This window comes from Panthera tigris, chromosome D1 (genome assembly GCF_018350195.1).
Source record: "Panthera tigris isolate Pti1 chromosome D1, P.tigris_Pti1_mat1.1, whole genome shotgun sequence".
Lineage (NCBI taxonomy): Eukaryota > Metazoa > Chordata > Mammalia > Carnivora > Felidae > Panthera > Panthera tigris.
In genome coordinates, this window is record NC_056669.1 from 77,434,989 (window position 1) to 77,455,335 (window position 20,347).

Below are 20,347 nucleotides of genomic sequence, written 5' to 3' on the forward strand. Positions count from 1 at the left end.
AATTTTATTTTCCATAAAGTGTATCTATCCCAGTGCTTACATAGTCCTCAAAATATGTATAATGAGTTGGTTAAGGAATCAGTATAGTTGGGTCAGGTATTACTTTTTATATCTGGGTGTTGACTGCACATTGACACAATTTGGTCAGTTCACTAGTAATTTATATATTTTGACACCATTTCCATTAAGAAACGCATGAAATTTTATCCACATCTCCTGGTGCGGTAGCCACTTGCTTCACACAGTTTTCACCGAAGATGAGGGTATTAACAGAGCCTTGAAAATCTTCCTCTCCTCAGTTTTTGTATATTCCTTTTTCCACTCAAAACTCCTGTTTATTATTTTGTTCTATGGACAGCATATTTTTTTAAAGACTGAATCAGAAAGAATTGATTATCTAGACAGGAAGATTGATTTATTTGTTAGATTCTGCTTTCCAGTGTTTGTTATTGTTCTCTTTTTGAAATTGATGCCTATGTGATATTACAGTCCATATGTTATATTGCACTGAAGTCGATTTAATATGTCAAAAGTTGTGATGTTTGTATCATTCCAGCCAGGGTCAAACAGTAGTGCATTTGAAATTGGAAGTAGTAAATATCCTTGTTTTAAGATCTTTTAATTAGAAATAAGTTTAGGTTTCTTGATTAGGGGAATTCACTGATGGTCAGCTAAAACTTATATGACCAAGAATTGAAATAGTCTATAATTGAGATTTTTCCATAATTCTGTCTTAAGGAGCATTGTTGGTGGGAATAGAATTTAATTTAAAAGCTTTAAAGGTGACATTTTATGACAAGATGACAAAATTGTGTCTGTCTAAAGCCAAGTGAAATTATATACATTTACAATCCAAGTAAATGTTCGTTTTATACTCATCACAAACAAATTCCACTCTGGCATCAGTGAACCAAATGTTGCCCCTACCATAATCTGTGGAGATAAAGAATTAGATATTTAAATTAAAGGAATAGAATAATGCTGGGAAATGGAATTATAAAATTCTATGTTTAAGAATTAAAGCAAGATTACTTTCTTAAAATAGATCAATAAGCTATCAATAAGCCAGTATGTGCTTTTATCAGGATATTGTCTATGTAAAGACCATTCTCAAGTCAATATATTTTTTTCAGTATCTGTTGACTTTATTAGGTGATATATATAATAATATTTTTAAAATTCTCTAATCTTTGTTTAAAAGAAAGCAATACAAGCAGGAAATACTCTTTTGGTAGACTCAACAAATGCAAGCGTGATGGGACAGCATTACTGAATGTGTCCAAAGCAATTAGTAAAGCAAATTTTATTAAAACATGAGATTATATTAGAATTTGATCCAAACAAAGAACAGTCTTCTAATTTTCTCATTTTATGGGCAAAGCTGGCTGATAGTATATATATACATATATATGTATACATATATATATAGGTATGTATTTGCAAATCCATTCATTTGAAAGTATATCATTCTAAAGTACCATTTAACCAGACTTGATCAGGAAGGGACATCAAATTTCAGAATCTCACTTGATGTTATTGCTTGGCAGATAACAGGATATTTTTTCTTATATAATTTTTCTCCTTATTCATTGCATTATTTCTGCCCAAATCACTGATGAAGATAGACTCAGGATTTTGCAAAGTCTAGTCTTTGCTCCACTGTCTTCTGTGTACTGTGTATTTTAGGAAAAAAAATTTTAAATCATTTTTGTAACATTTATTTATTTATTTTTTAATTATTTAAAATGTTTATATTTGAGAGAGAGAGAGAGAGAGAGAGAGCAAAAAGGGGAGAGGCAGAGAGAAAGGGAGACATAGAATTTGAAGCAGGATCCAGGCTCTGAGCTGTCAGCACAGAGCCCAACACAGGCCTTGAACTCATGAACCATGGGATCGTGACCTGAGCTGATGTCGGACACTTAATTGACTGAGCCACCCAGGTGCCCCTGTAATGTTTATTTATTTATTTTGAGAGAGAGAAAGAGAGAGAGAGAGAGAGACAGAGAGAGAGAATCCCAGGCAGGCTTTGCGCTATCAGTGAAGAGCCCAATGCAGGGCTCGATCTCATGAACCGTGAGATCATGACCTGAGCTGAAATCAAGATTTGGATGCTTAACCTCCTGAGCCACTCAGTTGCCTCATGTACTATGTATTTTAAAATGTCAACTATTTATATCATAATACAGCTACTTGTGTTTCCAATATTGACTTACTAATACTAACTAATAAAGCATTTTCCGGGGGAGATTTACTCAGGATGAGATTTCCTGAGACTCATGGCTTTGAGGAGGGATATTGGGCAGAGTTTTGAAAGGGCTTTAAGACTTTAGTAGAGCTAAGTGTATCATGGGATAGGATGGTTTCTGTGAATGTCAGAATGAAGACTAGCTCATTTACTGGAAGCATGAGAGAAGAGAGGTCATTGGCAAGTTTGTTCGCTATTGAGCTGCTTTACAATCCCTTCTATTGTAAAGGTGTCCACCTCTGTCTTGTCTTTCAGTCCTCCACAAGCAACCCAGAGAAGTGTGTCTCTGTTTGCTAGAGCTTGGCCGGATTGCAGCCAGGTAGGTCAAACTGCTGCCACTATGTCAAGACATGGGCCATCCTCAGCATCGAAGCAATTGAGAAGCTTGCTGGTTTTTCGTTGCTAATTTAACCTGGGTTTTGAGAAGCTGCTTTTTCCAATATAATCCATCTAAACAGCTCAAGAGCAGTTGTTCAAAATAAAGCATGCCACTAATATTCTTAGCACCATGATCTTGTCGAAGCCACTATTTCTGATAAGCATTTACTAAAAGCATATCCTCCCATCCAATACATTTTCTCTCAACTGACTGAGCCACCCGGGCACCTGTCAGCTCTCTTAGCTTCTACTTCTGAGTAGGAGGATAGTTTTTAAATTATTCTCCATATTTTGATTAAAGACAGTCCTAGAATATTATCCTTCATAAGGGGAGAGATGTTTGGAATCCTTTTCTTCTGGGAAAAAAGGAGTAATTGTAAAAGTCATAATCCTAGCTAAGTAGGCAGAGAAAGGGACTTTATTACCTCAGCTAATCTGCTTTGGTTTCACGTCTTCTCTTTTATTATCTGGCAAATGACCAAATGGAACCTCTGACAGTTCTATGAAGCCCAAAGAATTAGAAATGAGGTTACAAGTGGTTGAAGAAGTCTTGATTCAAAATAAAACTTAGGAATTGATTGGAAGATATTGTTTTCATCTAGGTCTGGGTATACTTTTTTTTTTTAATTTTTTTTTAATGTTTATTTATTTTTGAGACAGAGAGAGACAGAGCATGAACAGGGGAGGAGCAGAGGGAGAGGGAGACACAGAATCTGAAACAGGCTCCAGGCTCTGAGCTGTCAGCACAGAGCCTGACGCGGGGCTTGAACTCACGGACTGTGAGATCATGACCTGAGCCGAAGTTGGACGCTTAACCGACCAAGCCACCCAGGAGCCCCAAGGTCTGGGTATACTTTTAAGACAGAGATCAGATGAACCAATAAAGTGAGAGCTGGCTCTGGGTGAAAATTCTCAAAGAGAAATTTATAAAGAAAATCAAGGTAAAGAAAATACAAAGTGTGCACATTAGACTACAGCAGTGGGTAGAAAGCTTGCTGGCAGTGAATAGACCTATGTTTTGTTTTGTTTTGTTTTGTTTTGTTTGATCCGATGGGAAACTAACCTGCAATCAGAAATAACTCCAAGTTCTGTAAAATGTGATAGCAACATAATCTCAAACAGTTGGACATCAGCTGTGAATTTTGCTTTACCGCAATAAGTGGGTATGAGAAAGATTTTTTTCTTTTTTATTAAAAAAATGTTTTTTAACGTTTATTTATTTTTGAGACAGAGAGAGACAAAGCATGAACGGGAGAGGGTCAGAGAGAGGGAGACACAGAATCTAAAACAGGCTCCAGGCTCTGAGCTGTCAGCACAGAGCCCGACGCGGGGCTCGAACTCACGGACCGTGAGACTGTGACCTGAGCCGAAGTTGGCCGCTTAACCGACTGAGCCACCCAGGCGCCCCTTTTTTATTTTTAAAGAATTCAAAGTAAATCTGACTGAGGCTCCACTCAAAGTGAAAAAGTCAATTTGAGACATTTGGAGGTTTCCCTATTCTCTCCCACTCTGTTCCCAGATACTGTGTGAAGGCCTTGGGAGAGGGTCCCCTAGGCCTCTATCTCTCTACCACTAGGGCTTAGGTTGAGCTTGTAGTGTCCAGCTGTTTCCTGGAACCCCACTCTCCTACAGCACTGTCACCTTCTTGGTTTCTATGAAGGAGTAAGACCAAGGTATCAGTTGCTTCTAGGACTCTGCTAAACTACTCCTCCACCAGTCTTGGGGCTTCTGACCTGTAGGGCAAACAACCTTGAGTCAAAGAGCTACCAAGGACTCTACAGACGTCCCCTAAAAGGGGGGAAGTTAAATACTCAGGCAGGAGGAAAATACACCAAGTAAAATCTCAGTAAATGAGCAACTGTCCCTGAAATGGTAAAGTGAGAGAAACATGGATGGTCTAGAGTTCCTGCTTAATAGAAGGGGAGGCAGAACACTTTTTGTTCAGTTATTTATTTAAAAAAATGTTTTTAAGTTTATTTATTTTCGAGAGAGAGAGAGAGAGAGAGAGAGATACAGCACAGTGGGGGAGGGGCAGAGCGAGAGGGAGACACAGAATGTGAAGCAGGCTCCCGGCTCCAGGCTGTCAGCACAGAGCCTGACGTGGGGCCCGAACCCACGAGCTGTGAGATCATGACCTGAGCCGAAGTCGGACACCTAACTGGCTGAGCCACCCAGGCGTCCTTCAGTTGTTTATTTTAATTATACTGCTAGAATATTCTACAATGCCAGATTCCATTTTGTTGCTTTCATAATCTAAATATATGAATGAAATAAGCATCATGGTTCTGAAAGCTGTGATATGGAGGTAAAGAGAAGGAGTTGTACCACCTGCAGAATTAGCTGTGAGTTGTCATTTTCCTCTTTAATTTGTATTAGTTGCCTGTGCTTTGGGTTTGTTTTATTTTTTGTAATTACCCTTTTTATGACCAGAACACTCTGATTAGGAATCCTGCTGAAGTAAACTTTCTATGACTGAGTCATCAAAGGAGAAGACATGCTTCCCAATGACAAAATCCCTTTAGAAATCTCCGTGTCTGGTGTAAATTGCCCCTTGCCATAGTATATAAAACAAATTAAAATTTTAATTTTAATGGAAGAGGATCATAATGGCATGGTGAATATCATGATGAAGGATCATGTCAAGTGTTATGGGGTTTTTTCCCCAAATATTTCAAAATTGAGATTCTGGGTTGCTCCATTTCTTTCTTTCCTTTTTTTTTTTTTTTTAAAGCACTTTATTGCATATGATTGGCAAAGAAAAAGCTGTACGTATTTAATGTATACAAGTTGATGAGTTTAGAGATAAGTATACATCTTTGAAGCCTTCCTGCAGTCTATGCCATAAATCTAACCATCACCCCCTAAATTTTCATCCTGCCATCAGCAGCAGCAGCATCTGTGATAGAAATGGGTGGCTCAATTTCTCACCACACTATGACCATGTGAGCTGGTGAAAGCAGTAATTATTCACATTACAAAAATATATTCCTAATTTCACAAAGGAATTATCTAAGGATTAAGATAACCTTTATGTTACAATGCTTGATTTGTAAACGTTGCTATTTTATTCACCTATTTAGGTGATGTGAAGTATTGCACACCTACACTGAAAACCAGAAATGTGTTGGGGTTATTCAGGGTGTTACTTCTGTTGTGTGCAGGATAAGGCAAAACAGTCGAATGCCAACTGGATAGATTGAACATTAAAATATAAATGTATAAACAGGGCGCCTGGGTGGCTCAGTCGATTAAGCATCTGACTTCCGCACAGGTCATGATCTCCGGTTTGTGAGTTCCTGCCCCAGGTCGGGCTCTGTGCTGACAGCTCAGAGCCTGGAGCCTGCTACGTATTCTGTGTCTCCCTCTCTCTCTCTGCCCTTCCCTTGCTTGTGCTCTGTCTGTCTGTCTCTCTCTCAAAAATAAATACAAACATTAAAAAAATAAAAAAAATAAATATAAATGTATGCACATTTTATCTGCACACATTTGAAGACCTTTTTATTTTTATTTTAATAGAAGGTCAGTTGTGTTTTACAGTCAACAACCCAATAAACCCAAATCTCATTACCTAAGCCCTAAGTTGGAGCATATTAGTTAAAGGGAAAAAAAAGGAAAATTCATCTACGTGATCTAATTTTACTCCTAAATTTTTCTGTAGATTTATTAAAACCCATGTCTACCTCTTTATTTTGTGCTTCCTCCTCTCCCCACTTCTCCACAGAGGATTACATAAATTATTGAGTTAAGGCAGATTTAGCCAAAACTGGCAGTTTTGCTCTTAAAACCAATACATGAATTTGCACGCACAGTAGATGAGTTGTGACTCTAACAAAGTCTCTAGTACAATCTTGTGAGTTTGTGTGCATTTAAAAAAATCACTGATAGATGATGCTTTTTTTTATATTTGATTGTGAACACTTACATCTTAACATTACACAGATGTTATCTTAAAAGCATCAACATCACTTCAGATATGATTATCAGGATGCTTCTGATTCTCTGCCATGTTCTTTTGCCTGGGAACACTCAGCTAAGCCCCATTGGAGCTGGGCTTCTCTGAGTTCTGAGATGGGAGAATGAGACCACTTAGTTTTGTTCTCATGGGCAAAATTTCCTTTTATTTTCAGCTAAATAGAGCTATCATCACTGGAGAGTGAAATCCCACTGTTAATATTTCAGAAACCAAGTCAGTTTCTGAGTGTAAAATATGCATGTTTTTCTTTTGAAAAGTAAAACACTCAGCAAAAACAGGTCAATAAACACTGAAAGATCTTTTTAATGACAATGCCTTGATATTCATTGCTGAAAAATGTTCCTGTAAATTCACCCTCTTACAGACTGCAGAGTTAAGATTAGCTTTATGCTAAAAGTGAACTTTTTTTTAATATTTTGGTTTGGGGCCATAATCAATAATTAATATCTTAGTGGAGCTTTTTATATTTTTATTTTTGAGTACTTCCTTAATTTTGAACAAAATTTATGACCATTTGAAAGAAACATACTTGGTGAATATTTTCATTAGTCTCCTATTTCAATCCATGGCCTAATTAAATGTTGCTTAAAGTAAATATACTCTTATACAAAATTTATTAATTAATGCATCCTAATTAAAGCACTTGACTCTGACTACTAAGAACATCACATGTGTTCATGTAGGTGAAATTTCCTTCCAAATGTAAATCTATCTTTAAATTACTTCAAAACAGAATAAAAATGGGCAAAACTGCAAGAACCTATAAACTATCTGTTAACTATAAACTTATTCATTTATCTCTAAACTTGTCTGCCCTAAAAAGGGGGAGTTTTTAAAATGTCTCCCCCTAACTCTAGTGAAATAGGCCCCGGATGTCTTTTGTTTGAAAATTCTAGTCTAGTTAATAGTTTGAATGAATTCTCTCATTCAGGGCTCAGTTTGGAAGCTAAACCATGTCATCTAGACTAATCTCAAAAATTGTGTCATGTGCCAGAAAAATAAAAACACCATTCCTAGAACCTCTTCATAAAATCCTTAACCAGAAGAGCCTTCTCCTAGCCCTTTGCATTGTTTTTTCAATGAGACAAAACCAAATTCATTGCCCTTTCATTACTCACTCTAGTCTTCTATAACTGGAGTATACAGAAGATTTTTGTGCCTTCAACCTTCTTGCTATCTTTAGTTTGACCCTTATTCAGTGGGAAAGCAACAAACTCTCTTTTCCAAAACCCTAAAATCTTATAGCCAAAAAGGAATACAAAAGAGTATAGATTTGTGAAAGCCTCGCAAAGTAGAAATGTGAAGTGGTATAGAATTAATCATGGAAACCAGAACGGAGCAGCCTTTTGGAGAGTAGGAAAAAAAAGACCTATTTGGTGACTAAGTTGGCTTGCAGGTGCGGGCCCCCTGCCCCAGGGGAATGTCATGATTTACAGCCTGTTGACATCTCCAGACAGACAGGAAGCCAATGAACCGTATTTAAGTGTGCATTTTGGGACTAGCTGACTCTACCTTAGGCAGCTTGAAGTATTTAAAAGCCAATATAAGCAGAGATTTGGAGCTTAGTGTTGATTTTCTATGTTCAGTGGCAGAGCTAATTTTCAACATTCCCAGATAAAGAAAAGCCTCCGGGGCAAGGTTTTCTGCATAAGACTTTGTTACCAACTTCATTCAAACTAAGTCTACTTTGTATCGGATATGGTGAAGGCTGTTGTTAACTCTAGTAACATATTTTTTATTATTTTACTTTGAAAAAAAGAGAGAGAGGGAGGGAGGGAGGAAAGGAAGAAAGGGAAAAGAGGAAGGAAGAAAGAGAGAAAGAGAAAGGAAAGAAAGAGAAAGAAAGAAAGAAAGAAAGAAAGAAAGAAAGAAAGAAAGAAAGAAAGAAAAAAAAATATGCAGCCTATTCCTGAAAGGTGGCCTGATTCCACCAACAATTACAAATGAAATCATATTTTCCAATTGGCTTAATTTGTACTTTGAAATATGATGCTTTTACTTATGACTGACTTTTAATTGGCTGCGAATTCTAGTGTGTTAAATTCCTCTAGCTTCACTGCCCAGTTTGTGTTATTCTCTTAAGAACATTAAAACATAACACAATTTTATGCCTTGATGGACTAAGAATTCAAAGAAATCCAGGGAGATTAAAAAGGGTGAGGTAGTAGCAAAGCTGAATTTATAACTTGCTGTGTGACAATCCAGCACTGAGATATTTTCTGCTGTTGAAACTGGTATAAAGAAAGCCTGTAATAAGTTCTTTTGTAAAGGATACAAACAATAGTAATAATATAAACAGTAGTGATAATACTACTTTACATCTTAGTATTCAGGCTGTTACATTATTTCATCTGGTGGTGTAATATATTTTTCAAAAGCTTTGCCCAAAGTACCTTAGTGCTGTAGTTTCCTAGTGGTACAACCTTTGATATGTCAATTACCAACACATTTTCAGAGGCTATGCCATGTATTAGACCCTGTACCGAGCATATAATGGATACTCCTTTAAAATCCCTTCTAGGGGCACCTGGGTGGCGCAGTCGGTTAAGCGTCCGACTTCAGCCAGGTCACGATCTCATGGTCCGTGAGTTCGAGCCCCGCGTCGGGCTCTGGGCTGATGGCTCGGAGCCTGGAGCCTGTTTCCGATTCTGTGTCTCCCTCTCTCTCTGTCCCTCCCCCGTTCATGCTCTGTCTCTCTCTGTCCCAAAAATAAAATAAACGTTGAAAAAAAAATTTAAAAAAAATAAATAAAATAAAATCCCTTCTAACATTATTAAAACGCAGGAGTCAGAATTTCCATTTTCCATTGAACTTAAAAGGAGCCTCAGAAATAATGTACGTCAAGATGCCCAAATGTGCTGGATACATTAAAGATGGTCAGTCAGCAGTAGTTGCTTTTCCAACATTCTCCCTCCCTCCCTGCACTGTTCCATAGGACCTCTAGGGCAGGCCATTTTCATTTCTACTTTCCTGATAGAAAACAGACTTCCAGAGGTTAAGTGACTTGCTAAATTTAAAGAATAGGTCAATGGCACAGTTAGCTCAAGTCTACCTCAGGGAAAAATGATACACAAATCTCCACGTGAGTGTTGTTGGTACTTGTCAACAGTAATGAGATGCTGGGTTGGGTTCAGTGTAATTAATGAAGTAGCAGAAAGGAAAAACAAAAGATGTATTTGGGTTGGTTTTGGACGGGGTTTTAAATCTGGAAAAACTTTTGGTAAATCATTTCTATGCACTTACTATTGACATGTTTTATGACAATGATAGGCAATTAAAGATCCAGAATAATGAAACCACATTCATATTTGGAACCCCAATCATTGTTATATGACACTATGAGGTTTTTTTTTTCATTCACATAGTAGCTATTGAGTACCTGCTGTGTGCCAAGATCTATGCCAGCTCCTGGGGATGCTGTGAATCAGACTGTGGGCTCCACTGTTACAGATTTGCAGGCTAGTGCATGCTGTCCTTATGTCCCATGAACTGAATAATATATGTAAAATGTTAAAAATGCAGTAAATGGTGCCTAGGTCTTTTAGCTAATGATTTATGTAAGTAAAAATTATTATGTTCATTAGAGACATTTCCCCAAATGGCTATTGTTCGGTTGAGTTGTGGCAGCTTAAACTGTTTTGTACTAAATTCCAGGTTTTCAGCTTTCAAAGAGCCTCTGACACATCATACATCCTCAGCCTCTAAATTCTGAAAAAAATCAGATATTGAAATACGAGCGTTGCAAATGGAACATCAAATAGCACCTTTATTACTGATAAGATCCATGTTGACAGGCATGCTCAGCATCTTTAACTGACCTCTAGAAGTTGGCCAATTTAACTACCTAATTACAAAGATGAGTCAGGGTGGAGTTTTCTTTAAAAAAATTTTTTTTAATGTTTATTTATTTTTGAGAGAGAGACAGAGTGTGAGTGGGGGAGGAGCAGAGAGAGAGGGAGACACAGAATCCGAAGCAGGCTCCAGGCTCCGAGCTGTCAGCACAGAGCCCGACATGGGGTTCGAACTCATGAATCTCAAGATCATGACCTGAGCTGAAGTCGGACACTTACCGACTGAGCCACCCAAGTGCCCCAAGGTGGAGTTTTCCAATGGGGCCTTTTTGAAGGCAGCCTCTTCCCTAGAAGAAGGAGGAACTGAGTCAAGTATGCTCAGTTGATTCTTAGATTTTACGATTTGATAAATTCCTTCATCTTGATGGAGAAGAGTGAGTAATGAAAGAGAGAGGCCAGGAATTAAACTAACTGAACACCCTCAACAGAACAAAACATCAAGAGTGGAGAAATTGCTTCCTTTACAAGTATGTACTGAACACATGTGATGATGTTAGTTAAGGTAACAAGCTGTTAGAAAAGGACAATAATCTAAGCTTTTGCATTTAATGATCTTTTTAATATACTATTCATACTAAAGTAGTAGACATACCTTCTACATAGTCTCTCTATATAGATTATTTACTTTGTAGGTTATTAGTAACCTATTTTTTAATATTTCCAAGGGACTTTTTCCTCTTCTTTCTTTCTTTTTCTCTCTCCCTTTTCCCCCCTCTCCTTTCCTCTCCATGTAATCACCTGATTAAAATCTCAGAGAAAAAGAGCCTCAGCCCTGCACTCAAAAAATTTGGATTTCCTTGTCTTGCTCCTAGCTAGTTCTGCACCCTGTCTGGATTGTTATTCTGTAAAAATGTAAGAGTATAACTAGATGATCCCAAAGGTCCTTCACAGCTCCCAAATTCTGGAATTATCTTTGGTCTTCTCCACCTAAATAAACTGATATGCATCTAAGAAACCAAACCAATTTTAAATATAGCCTAAGAAAAATATAATTATGGGAGATAAGAATGCTGATAACAACTACATCTCTTTTTTCCTTGAACTCCTATGGCACTGATAATTTATAACACATAATTTTTAATATATTATTATTCTAAATTGCTACTCTATTTCCTCCCTATTCATTTTCTTCCACCATACCCCTATATATGCCTTCATTATGTTGTTTTTAATTAATTAATTTATTTATTTATTTTGAGAGACATTTATTTTGAGAGACAGCACAAGTGAGGGAGGGGCAGGGAGAGAGGGAGACAGAGAAATCCCAAGCAGGCTCCACACTGTCAGCACAGAGCCTGATACAGGGCTCCATCCCACGCCTGTGAGATCATGACCTGAGCCAAAACCAAGAGACAGATGCTTAGCTGACTGAGCCCCCCAGGTGCCCCTGTTCTTTAAATTTTATTAAATGTTACTTTGTTTTATTTTTGAGAGAGAGAGAGCCAGAGAGAGACAGAGAGCCAGAGAGAGACAGAGCATGAGCGGGGGAGGGGCAGAGAGAGGGAGACAAAGAATGTGAAGCAGGCTCCAGGCTCTGAGCTGTCAGCACAGAGCCCAATACTGGGCTCGAACTCATGAACCACGAGATTATGACCTGAGCCGAAGTCAGACGCTTAACCAAATGTGCCACCCAAGTGCTCCTCCTTGTGTTGTTTTTAAGAGTATAACATATGACACAGTATAACCCATAGTACATTGCTCTGGGCTCATAGGAGTTGTACAATTAGCAGCGAATAAGGATGTTTACCTTGGGGATTGCTATTTTTGTCTTTAACAAGTTTGTGTTCAAAATAGAAATTCAATTATAACATTAATCTCAAAGCTAGTAAATCTGAAAGCTGAAGACTAAACTTTACATGCTAATTCATGTTATTGCCTCAATATATTACATGGGGTATTTTTATTCTTAATATGTCAGGTGTCTATTAGTGTGTGTGTATACATATCTAAACATAAGTGTGTATGTGTGTGTATCTTTATTTACAGACCTATATCTTCAAAACACACATCTATAGATACATATATCTAAATCAGATATATGTGTTTTTTCCTGCTTTAAAGGATGCCAATTTAAGAACTTACCATTTCAATGCCAGAGAAAGTTAGTTTTAAAGTCAGCAATTTGGTCCTATGCAGTTCATGATCAAACGTAACATATGGCAAGTCTGTCTTTATAAGTTATGCATGTGTATTGATCTGGTGTCTTTTAAAAGGTATGGTGTGGAACCTCCTGGTTTGATAAAATTGGAAAAAGAGATTGAACAAGAAGAAACACTTTCTGCCCCTTCTCCTTCACCTTCTCCTTCATCAAAGTCTTCTGGAAAAAAGAGTACGGGGAACTTACTGGATGATGCAGTAAGTAAAATTGGTTGGACTTCTTACTAGCACTTTGTCGTTTTTGAACTTCAGAACTCATTCTGTATAATTTCTTATCAGTCTAACCTTTGAAATTCATTTTGAAATCCTATGAAAAAGTTTGTAGTCCTACAACAGTTGAAGTAGCTAATCTGTGATTCAAAACTGAGCCAGTCATTTGCAACAAAGTATCACTTAATTCTACCGAGCAGTATCTAAAATTTTAGGCTGATTAAGTTGGCTTCCTAAAAGTTACCTTTACAAACAGTTCAACCTTGATAGTTTTGGTTCACGGTTCTTCATTTCACAGATAAGGAGCCTGAGGCATGAGATCTTGAGGTTTGTTAAAGAAGAGAACACAAACATACCACAGGGAACATAATGGCCCTTTGGTGCCTGCCTGCTAAGGGTCAGGATCCATCATTGTTTTTCAAGTGCTGTTGTTATCAGAGGATGCGTTTCTTGTTGAAGAAGCTGAAACTTTGGGGTTGAATCACCTGCTGAGGGGAGAGGAGCTTCAATCCCAACCCGGTTTTGCCAACTGTCTGGGGTCCCCACCCTTCTACTTAGCAAAGTCCCAGAGTCACAGTCTTTGGCAGATTAGGGAATAGTTTCATTATACCCTCATAATCACACAAAACAGATTCTGGGAGTAACAGCAAACTGGATGAATTAAAATGCTCTGGCTACCTCTGTTGTCTGTTAAAAGTAGCTTTTGGTTATAGGAAGCGTGTTTGATGATGTGCAAGCATTCATCTCCCAGCACATCTAATTTGAGTGCAAATCTAAAAAGTACTGATGCAACTTTTCAAAAAACTGGTCACCTTAGGGATGTGAGACTGAAGTATGTCTCCGACATGGGCAAAGTCCTTAGAAACTAGCAACAACCATAACACCAGTTATGTGGGCTAGGCAGGACTGCAAAGCAGTGCTGGCCCATAGCTTGGTTTCCTTCTCTAGGGTCTGAGCTGCAAAGTGCTGGGAAAATGGCTGACTGACACTATAGGCTGCAGAGACATTGCCTCATCTTTTGCTTTTCCCCATGTGACACAATGGCCTATATTGCAGATTCAGATAAGCAGAAGTGCAACAGTTTGACAGATTGAGAATTTCCATTTCTAAGGGGAACAAGCTTAACTTTAGCTTGTCAGGGTATCTTAGCCAATACCAATTTAATTGAGTTTTCTTTTGTTCAATCCACTCAGGAATTAAAGACTAAGCAGGGCATGTTAACACAACGCCATCTAAAAGGATTTTATAACCACAGGACTGTTTTTAGGTTTGGTCACATGCCTTGCTTGCTTCTCATAATTATCATTTTTATTAGAAATAAAGGAAGTTAAATAAAATATTGTATTAATAGTAGATAATGGTGTGTTATTTATAAAATGATGAGAACATTTTTTTTTCCTTTCCTAGCTATACTTCTTGGATTCAACTTATTTTAGAGTGAGATGTTCCTTTAGTCTTTCTTATAAAGTGTTTCTCTGGGGCTACTGCACTTGATTTTTTTTCCCTTTTTGTCTTAGCTGTGACCTCTGTTCACTTTCTCCAATGCGTTATATGTAGAGTTCTGGCCAAGTCAATGCTTAGACTTTTAATGAGTAAATTTCTGAACCAAATGAATTTTTTTTTAGTTCTCAAATTATGAGACCACTTTCTGGTGTTTGATACTGTTTACTGTTCTGTTCTTATAATTTTCTCCCCTGAACATTATTGCTACCATATTGATTAGCAAAAAAATGCAACTGGGACTTGATTAAAATTATATAGGGGTTCCCTGTGACATTCCAGGGTAATGCCCAAACTCATTTATATGCTACATGAGCCCTCCATGTTCTGGCCCATTTTGTCTTTCCTTGACTTTTTATCCTCTGGACTTATTCTTGCATTCTGATATATCCATTGTAAGCATGTCTGCTAATCCCAAATTTCTAAGGAAATTTTATATTCTGTGTTTTTCCTCACTTGCTTTCCTCACCAGAATTCTGCTTACTCACCCTTTGAATGTTCATTTAAGTACTCTTTCATCTTTTAAAATTCAGTTTGCACAGCCTCCTGTAAACTTTGTTGGCATCTCTTATCCCAGGCAAAACGGACAAATTAGTCCTTGATGCCCCCAAAGTTTTGTGTATATTTAATGAGGGATGTGCCTTATTGGGCATAAATGCCCATTCTTCTCTGGGTGTAATTCTCGTTCTCAGTGACAGGACCATATTTTATTCATCTCTATCACACTGGATAAATTAACAGCGTAGGTAATAAACGTTTAAAAAAGCTTCTGCCTTTTTTCCATTTATGAAGAAAAGCCATGTGTACTGGGGATATGTGTACTACTCAACCGTGCTGTAGCTTTGCAGAGGGTGGAGACATTGCCACTTGAAACCATTTACATGAACCTGGGAGAAGTAGCCAGAAAGGGTCCATTTTTTTCACCAGCTTGTCCAGTGTGTGATCATCCTCATCTTGAGTAGAGGAGAACAATGACAGGAGGGAGAAGGTGGTGCAATAAGTATGAAAGGGACTTTTGAAAAGTTTTGCCAATATTCCAGCTGAGTAGAATGAGATGGGCACTGTCTTTAAGATGGCCAGATTGTCACTCTCTGGTGGTCCTCTCTACTCCAGGCTCTGCTCACTCCACTGCAAACAAAGAAGGGGATTTCAGAAGAGCTTTAAACACCCTTTAACATTTACCAAATGGAGTTTGGGAACATAACCATCTATTTAGTTAAGGGGTTTTAACTGAATGTAGGAAATGTGTAAAGTGGATATTTCTGTATTGTTGCCAGCTAGAATACTATGTTTTAAAAGTCTTTAAACCAGCCTTTCTCAAATAGTGTTTAATCAAACACACTGCCAGATGCCCCATGGGGAAAACAATTCTATGGTTATGTTAGTCTGAGAAATGCAGCTTACTACAGTCCCTGTCTGGAGTTTGGCAGTGCTCTTTGGCATGTCAAAGGCAGTAGTGAGTTCTATAATACGGTCTTGTTTAATCTGGAATTTTCCAAACTTATTTGGCCACAGGAAGTCTCTTACAGTCTCCTTCGTGCTACATTGGGGAAATTGCGTTGAAATATTCACATTCTGCTTAAGTGATAGTTTCTCATTGGCGTATTTTATTTCAGGGACAGTGGAACAAAGACAAAAAATAATCTGAGATTCACTAATGGTTTAAATCCGAGCTTCATATGTCAAATAGATAGAGTTCCTATGGCAACTGCTTCACTGTATGTAAGGCATATATAGCCATTGGGGAGTTGAAAGTCATGAACTGCAGAATGCACTGTAGAATAAGGTATAAGATAGAAATTGCTTGCAAAGTCCCTGTGTTTATTTAATAATATTGACTATTTTTACTCTGGAAAAGTTATTATTTTACTAAAAAAAAAGGGAAAGGAAGGAGAAGAAAGACGGGGAACAAAAGAAAAAAGGGGGGAGAGGGAAGAGAGAAGAGTAAAGAAAAAGAAAGAGAAGCTGACCTGTGCTAAGATATCATATTCCAATGAACAGTTCCAGCAATAACTGCCAGTTTGAAACTTTCAGTGTTTCCTCACATTTCTTTTGAGAAATTGTGGAAAATTGGAAAAAAAAATTGGTGACCTTTATGCAGATAATCCGTGCCACCTTCTTTAATCAAGATATCATCAGAGAAACACAGTGGAGTCCATTCAGATGAATATATTCTCCAGATGTCCTGATAGAGGGAATCAGCTGTGATAAAACAGTGGGGTTAGGTTGAGTTCTCTGTTTGCCTTCCCTCATGGTGAGCGCATTCCCACACAATGAATTGAATACAGTTCTAAGAAACCATTCTTACTTTCTTCCTCTTCTCCATCAACTTCCTCAGTCTGGGGATGAGAGATAGTATAATTCTGAGTAATCAGGCTCCTCTTGAAATCCTATTTCAGCAGAAAATTGGCTGGGTTCCTGGCCAAAAACAGAACACCTGCCAGACTGACTTATCCCAAGGTAATATTAGAAGCACAGATGTCATCAGTAACTGTTGACTTAACAATATATTTCCACTACCCACAGTCTGGCCTTGTCTCTTCCATTTCTGCCTCCACCCCTCACACAACTACAAAAAAGCCCTTGGTTTTAAAAAAACAAGTCCATTTTCAAAGCTAGGAAGGCATTGGAGAAGGGCAGGTCACTTGAGAAAATGTTCCTTGTGTTTTACTTCATTTCATCCCAATAGTTTCTTTGTTTTGTATAAGAACATTTCAAGGTGGAAATACTTTCCATATATAATTGTGATTGTATTGTCTTAGCAGAGGAACCACTTGGACACCAGTCTACTGTTTTGTCCAGTTACTGTGTGGCAGTGAAGCTGTGCCAAGTATGGCTCTCCTAAAGTTTGGGCCATGTGTTTTTACAATGCTCACTGCCTGATTTTCTTCTGGATGGCCAAAGTCCTTCTCCCTCCCTCCCTTCTTTTCATCTCTCCCTTCTTTCCTTCCTCCCTTTCTTACGGAAGCCCTTATTGGGGTGAAAAGTTATGGTATAAATTAGCAGTGGTATAAATTCAACATAATTTATATATAGTTGTCCTATGTATACATCTTTATTTTAAACACATTTTAAGAGACATATATAGAAAGAGATACACATAGAGGGACTCTGAAAACAGCCTACGTTCATTGACACCTCCATACCCCAGAATGTGGTTCCTCATTATGGAAGGGAATGACACTTGTATTACCCAATTTTTGTACTTCTTGTTCGATAATTGCCATCTTGTTCAAGAATATCCCTTCAAAAAAATCCCTAGGGGCAGAGTTCTCTTAATACTGGGGTGGGTGGGTGTATATAGCTGTGAGCCAAGTTTTATACAGTACAAAAAATTCATAACTCAAAGACATGGGCCCAATCACTAACTTAATGATTGTTAGGTAGCTTCCTCATTTTTCAGTGAAAACCATTTCTACTATTCTTTGAATCCAGTCTTGATTTTATTGCATTAATTTCCCCCTGTGTCCTATATAGGCACATGTCTTATTTACCATTCATTTATTATTCAATATGCATTTATTGAACACATATTCCATTAAGGCATCATGCTTTATTTCAAGAAGTTAAAACTGTAATGAGATATTATCTTAACCCAATGTAACTCACAATCAAGCAAAGAGACATTAAGGTTAACCAATAACTGAGACACAATTTGCTATGGTAAAAATAAGTACCAAGAGTTACAGGTTTGTATGTTGGTAAAATCAGGGATTCTGGAGGGGGCTGATGAAAACATACATCCTGAGGTTGATTCTCTTTCCCTCAGCAATAGTGTTAATTCTTTATAGGTCTTCGCTGAGGCATATTGTATAGTTCTTAAGGTAAGTTTTGCTTCAGGATTCCTCCACCCTTTCTAGTTTTCCCTCTAGTGTCTTATGCTTCCATTCTTTCTAAAACCTCTCTTATTCTAGGGAAACTAAGCTGTTTGAGTCCTTCACACCAACATGCATGTGTGTTCGTGTGTCACTCTTCCCGTGGTTTTTACCTAGTGGAAGGCTGATTAAAGTCAGACATTGAGTTGAGGGACTATTTGAGTTTCTTTAATGAAAAAACTCCTGGGGCACCTCTGTGGCTCAGTCGGTTAGGTGTCTGATTCTTGGTTTTGGCTCAGGTCATGATCTCATAGTTCTTGAGTTCAACCCTTGCATTGGGCTCTGTACTGTCAGTGCGGAGAGCCTGCTTGGGATATTCTCTCTCTCCCTCTCTCTTTGACCCTCCCTTGCTTGTACTCTTTCTCTCTCAAAATAAATAAATGTAAAATGACAAAGCTCCAGGAACCATATCTTTGTGGTAGAAAGAATTTGGGTGAGGGGAGCCCAAGTGAATTCCTTTAGAATCTAAATTTGTTCTATCTAGCTTCTCAAATGCAGGCGGCACATGGCAACCTTTCTTTTCTTTCTTCCATGGTGACTTTGGCTCAAAACACAGGAAATTATTGTTCTGGTTGATTTGGTTGGTTGGTTAGTTGGAGAGAGGACAGTTATGAGATACAGCATGGCATCATGTCAAGGAAAACATAAGTATAAACTTGTTCCTAAAATCTTGGACTATCCAGGGGCACCTGCGTGGCTCAGTTGGTTAAGCATCCAGCTTTGGCTCAGGTGATGATCTCACAGTTCGTGAGTTCGAGCCCCGCATTGGGCTCTGTGCAGACAGCTCAGAGCCTGAAGCCTGCTTCACATTGTGTGTCTTCCTCTCTGTCTGCCCCTCCCCTGCTCATGCTCTGTCTCTCTCTCTCAAAAATAAACATTAAAAAAAAAATTTTTTTTAAATCATGGACTATCCATTATCGTCTAAGAGCCACAACTGTTTATGAGTGTTGTGTGCATATCACTTAGATTATGTATTTTTTAAAGAGTAGCGAGATAGAGAAAATAGAGATGGACTCCGATATTCAGACATGAATTCTATAACATGTAAATTGTAAGATACTGCCACACAAATAGGTTTTGGTAGGTGAGGTTTACTGAGGTGGAGTGAATTTCTGGGTGACTCTGGGTGAAATAGAGGCAACTTCCTAAAGGAAATCTTAGAGTTCAAAATAATATGAAACAATGGGTTCATTTTTTAAAAATAATAATTTAATTCTCATTTATTTTTAAAATGGTAAAATTAATATCATCACAATTATAGTAAGGAAATTTTACTCTGTTAGCATACATTCTGTTCTAGCTTTCAATCTATTTATCTTGGCAACCGGATGTACACTATCTTTTTAATTCTCCCCAGTGAGAACCTTACTCATTATTCCTCGACTGCCAAGGGATTTGCTCATCATTATCCTCCAGCATCATTATTATTGTCATCATCCAACTTATGCCTTAGTGCAGTTATTTGGCCTTCAGAAAATGCCTTCAGGGCCTGACTTTTACATAGTTAGGGTGTAATGTGATATTTCTGTGCTCATATCATGTCCATAGTTTAATATAGAACAAATTTGAAAACATTAATGGTCCAGGGCCTTTGAACCCATGGAACAAATCAATCTAAATGGAACCTGATTAAGGAAAATGAACTTGCTTGCTTTTCTCTTTCAGGTGAAGCGAATTTCTGAAGATCCTCCTTGCAAATGCCCGAACAAATTCTGTGTGGAGAGGCTCTCCCAAGGAAGATACCGAGTGGGAGAAAAGATCCTCTTCATTAGGGTAAAGTTTTACTTTTTACTTGGTATCTTGTCCTTTATGAGAATATTCAGGGCTTGAGTTGGTGGTTATAGGGGAAATATGACCTGTAACTAAGCAAGAACTTCCCTTACGGTGTTTACAGCTGGATTTGAAGATACCAGGTATGAACATGTTTTTAAATGTATTATACATAATTACTACTGAGGGCTAAATAAATAGAACTATCTTTCTCTTTTTACATAGATACAAACACACACACCAAACAGATCATAGAGATCGAGTAGAATGAGAAAAAGAAAAATCAAATTCCTTTTCTGTTTACACATTTAGTTTCAAAGGAACTAACCCCCACCACCACCACTATCCACCGACCTCTGCCTCCCATCCCCATGGGAAACAGAAATAG

The 20,347-nt window shown here is 37.9% G+C and overlaps 1 protein-coding gene across 1 annotated transcript in view; it reads left to right on the forward strand.

The window, feature by feature from the left end:
* Positions 1-20,347, forward strand: part of GAS2 (growth arrest specific 2) — a 130,666-nt gene that overhangs the window by 60,620 nt on the left and 49,699 nt on the right. The window contains exons 5-7 of the mRNA XM_042959368.1: positions 2,501-2,564; positions 12,661-12,802; positions 19,855-19,962. Of these exons, the coding sequence (XP_042815302.1) occupies positions 2,501-2,564; positions 12,661-12,802; positions 19,855-19,962 (314 nt within the window). The remainder of the gene's footprint in view (positions 1-2,500; positions 2,565-12,660; positions 12,803-19,854; positions 19,963-20,347) is intronic.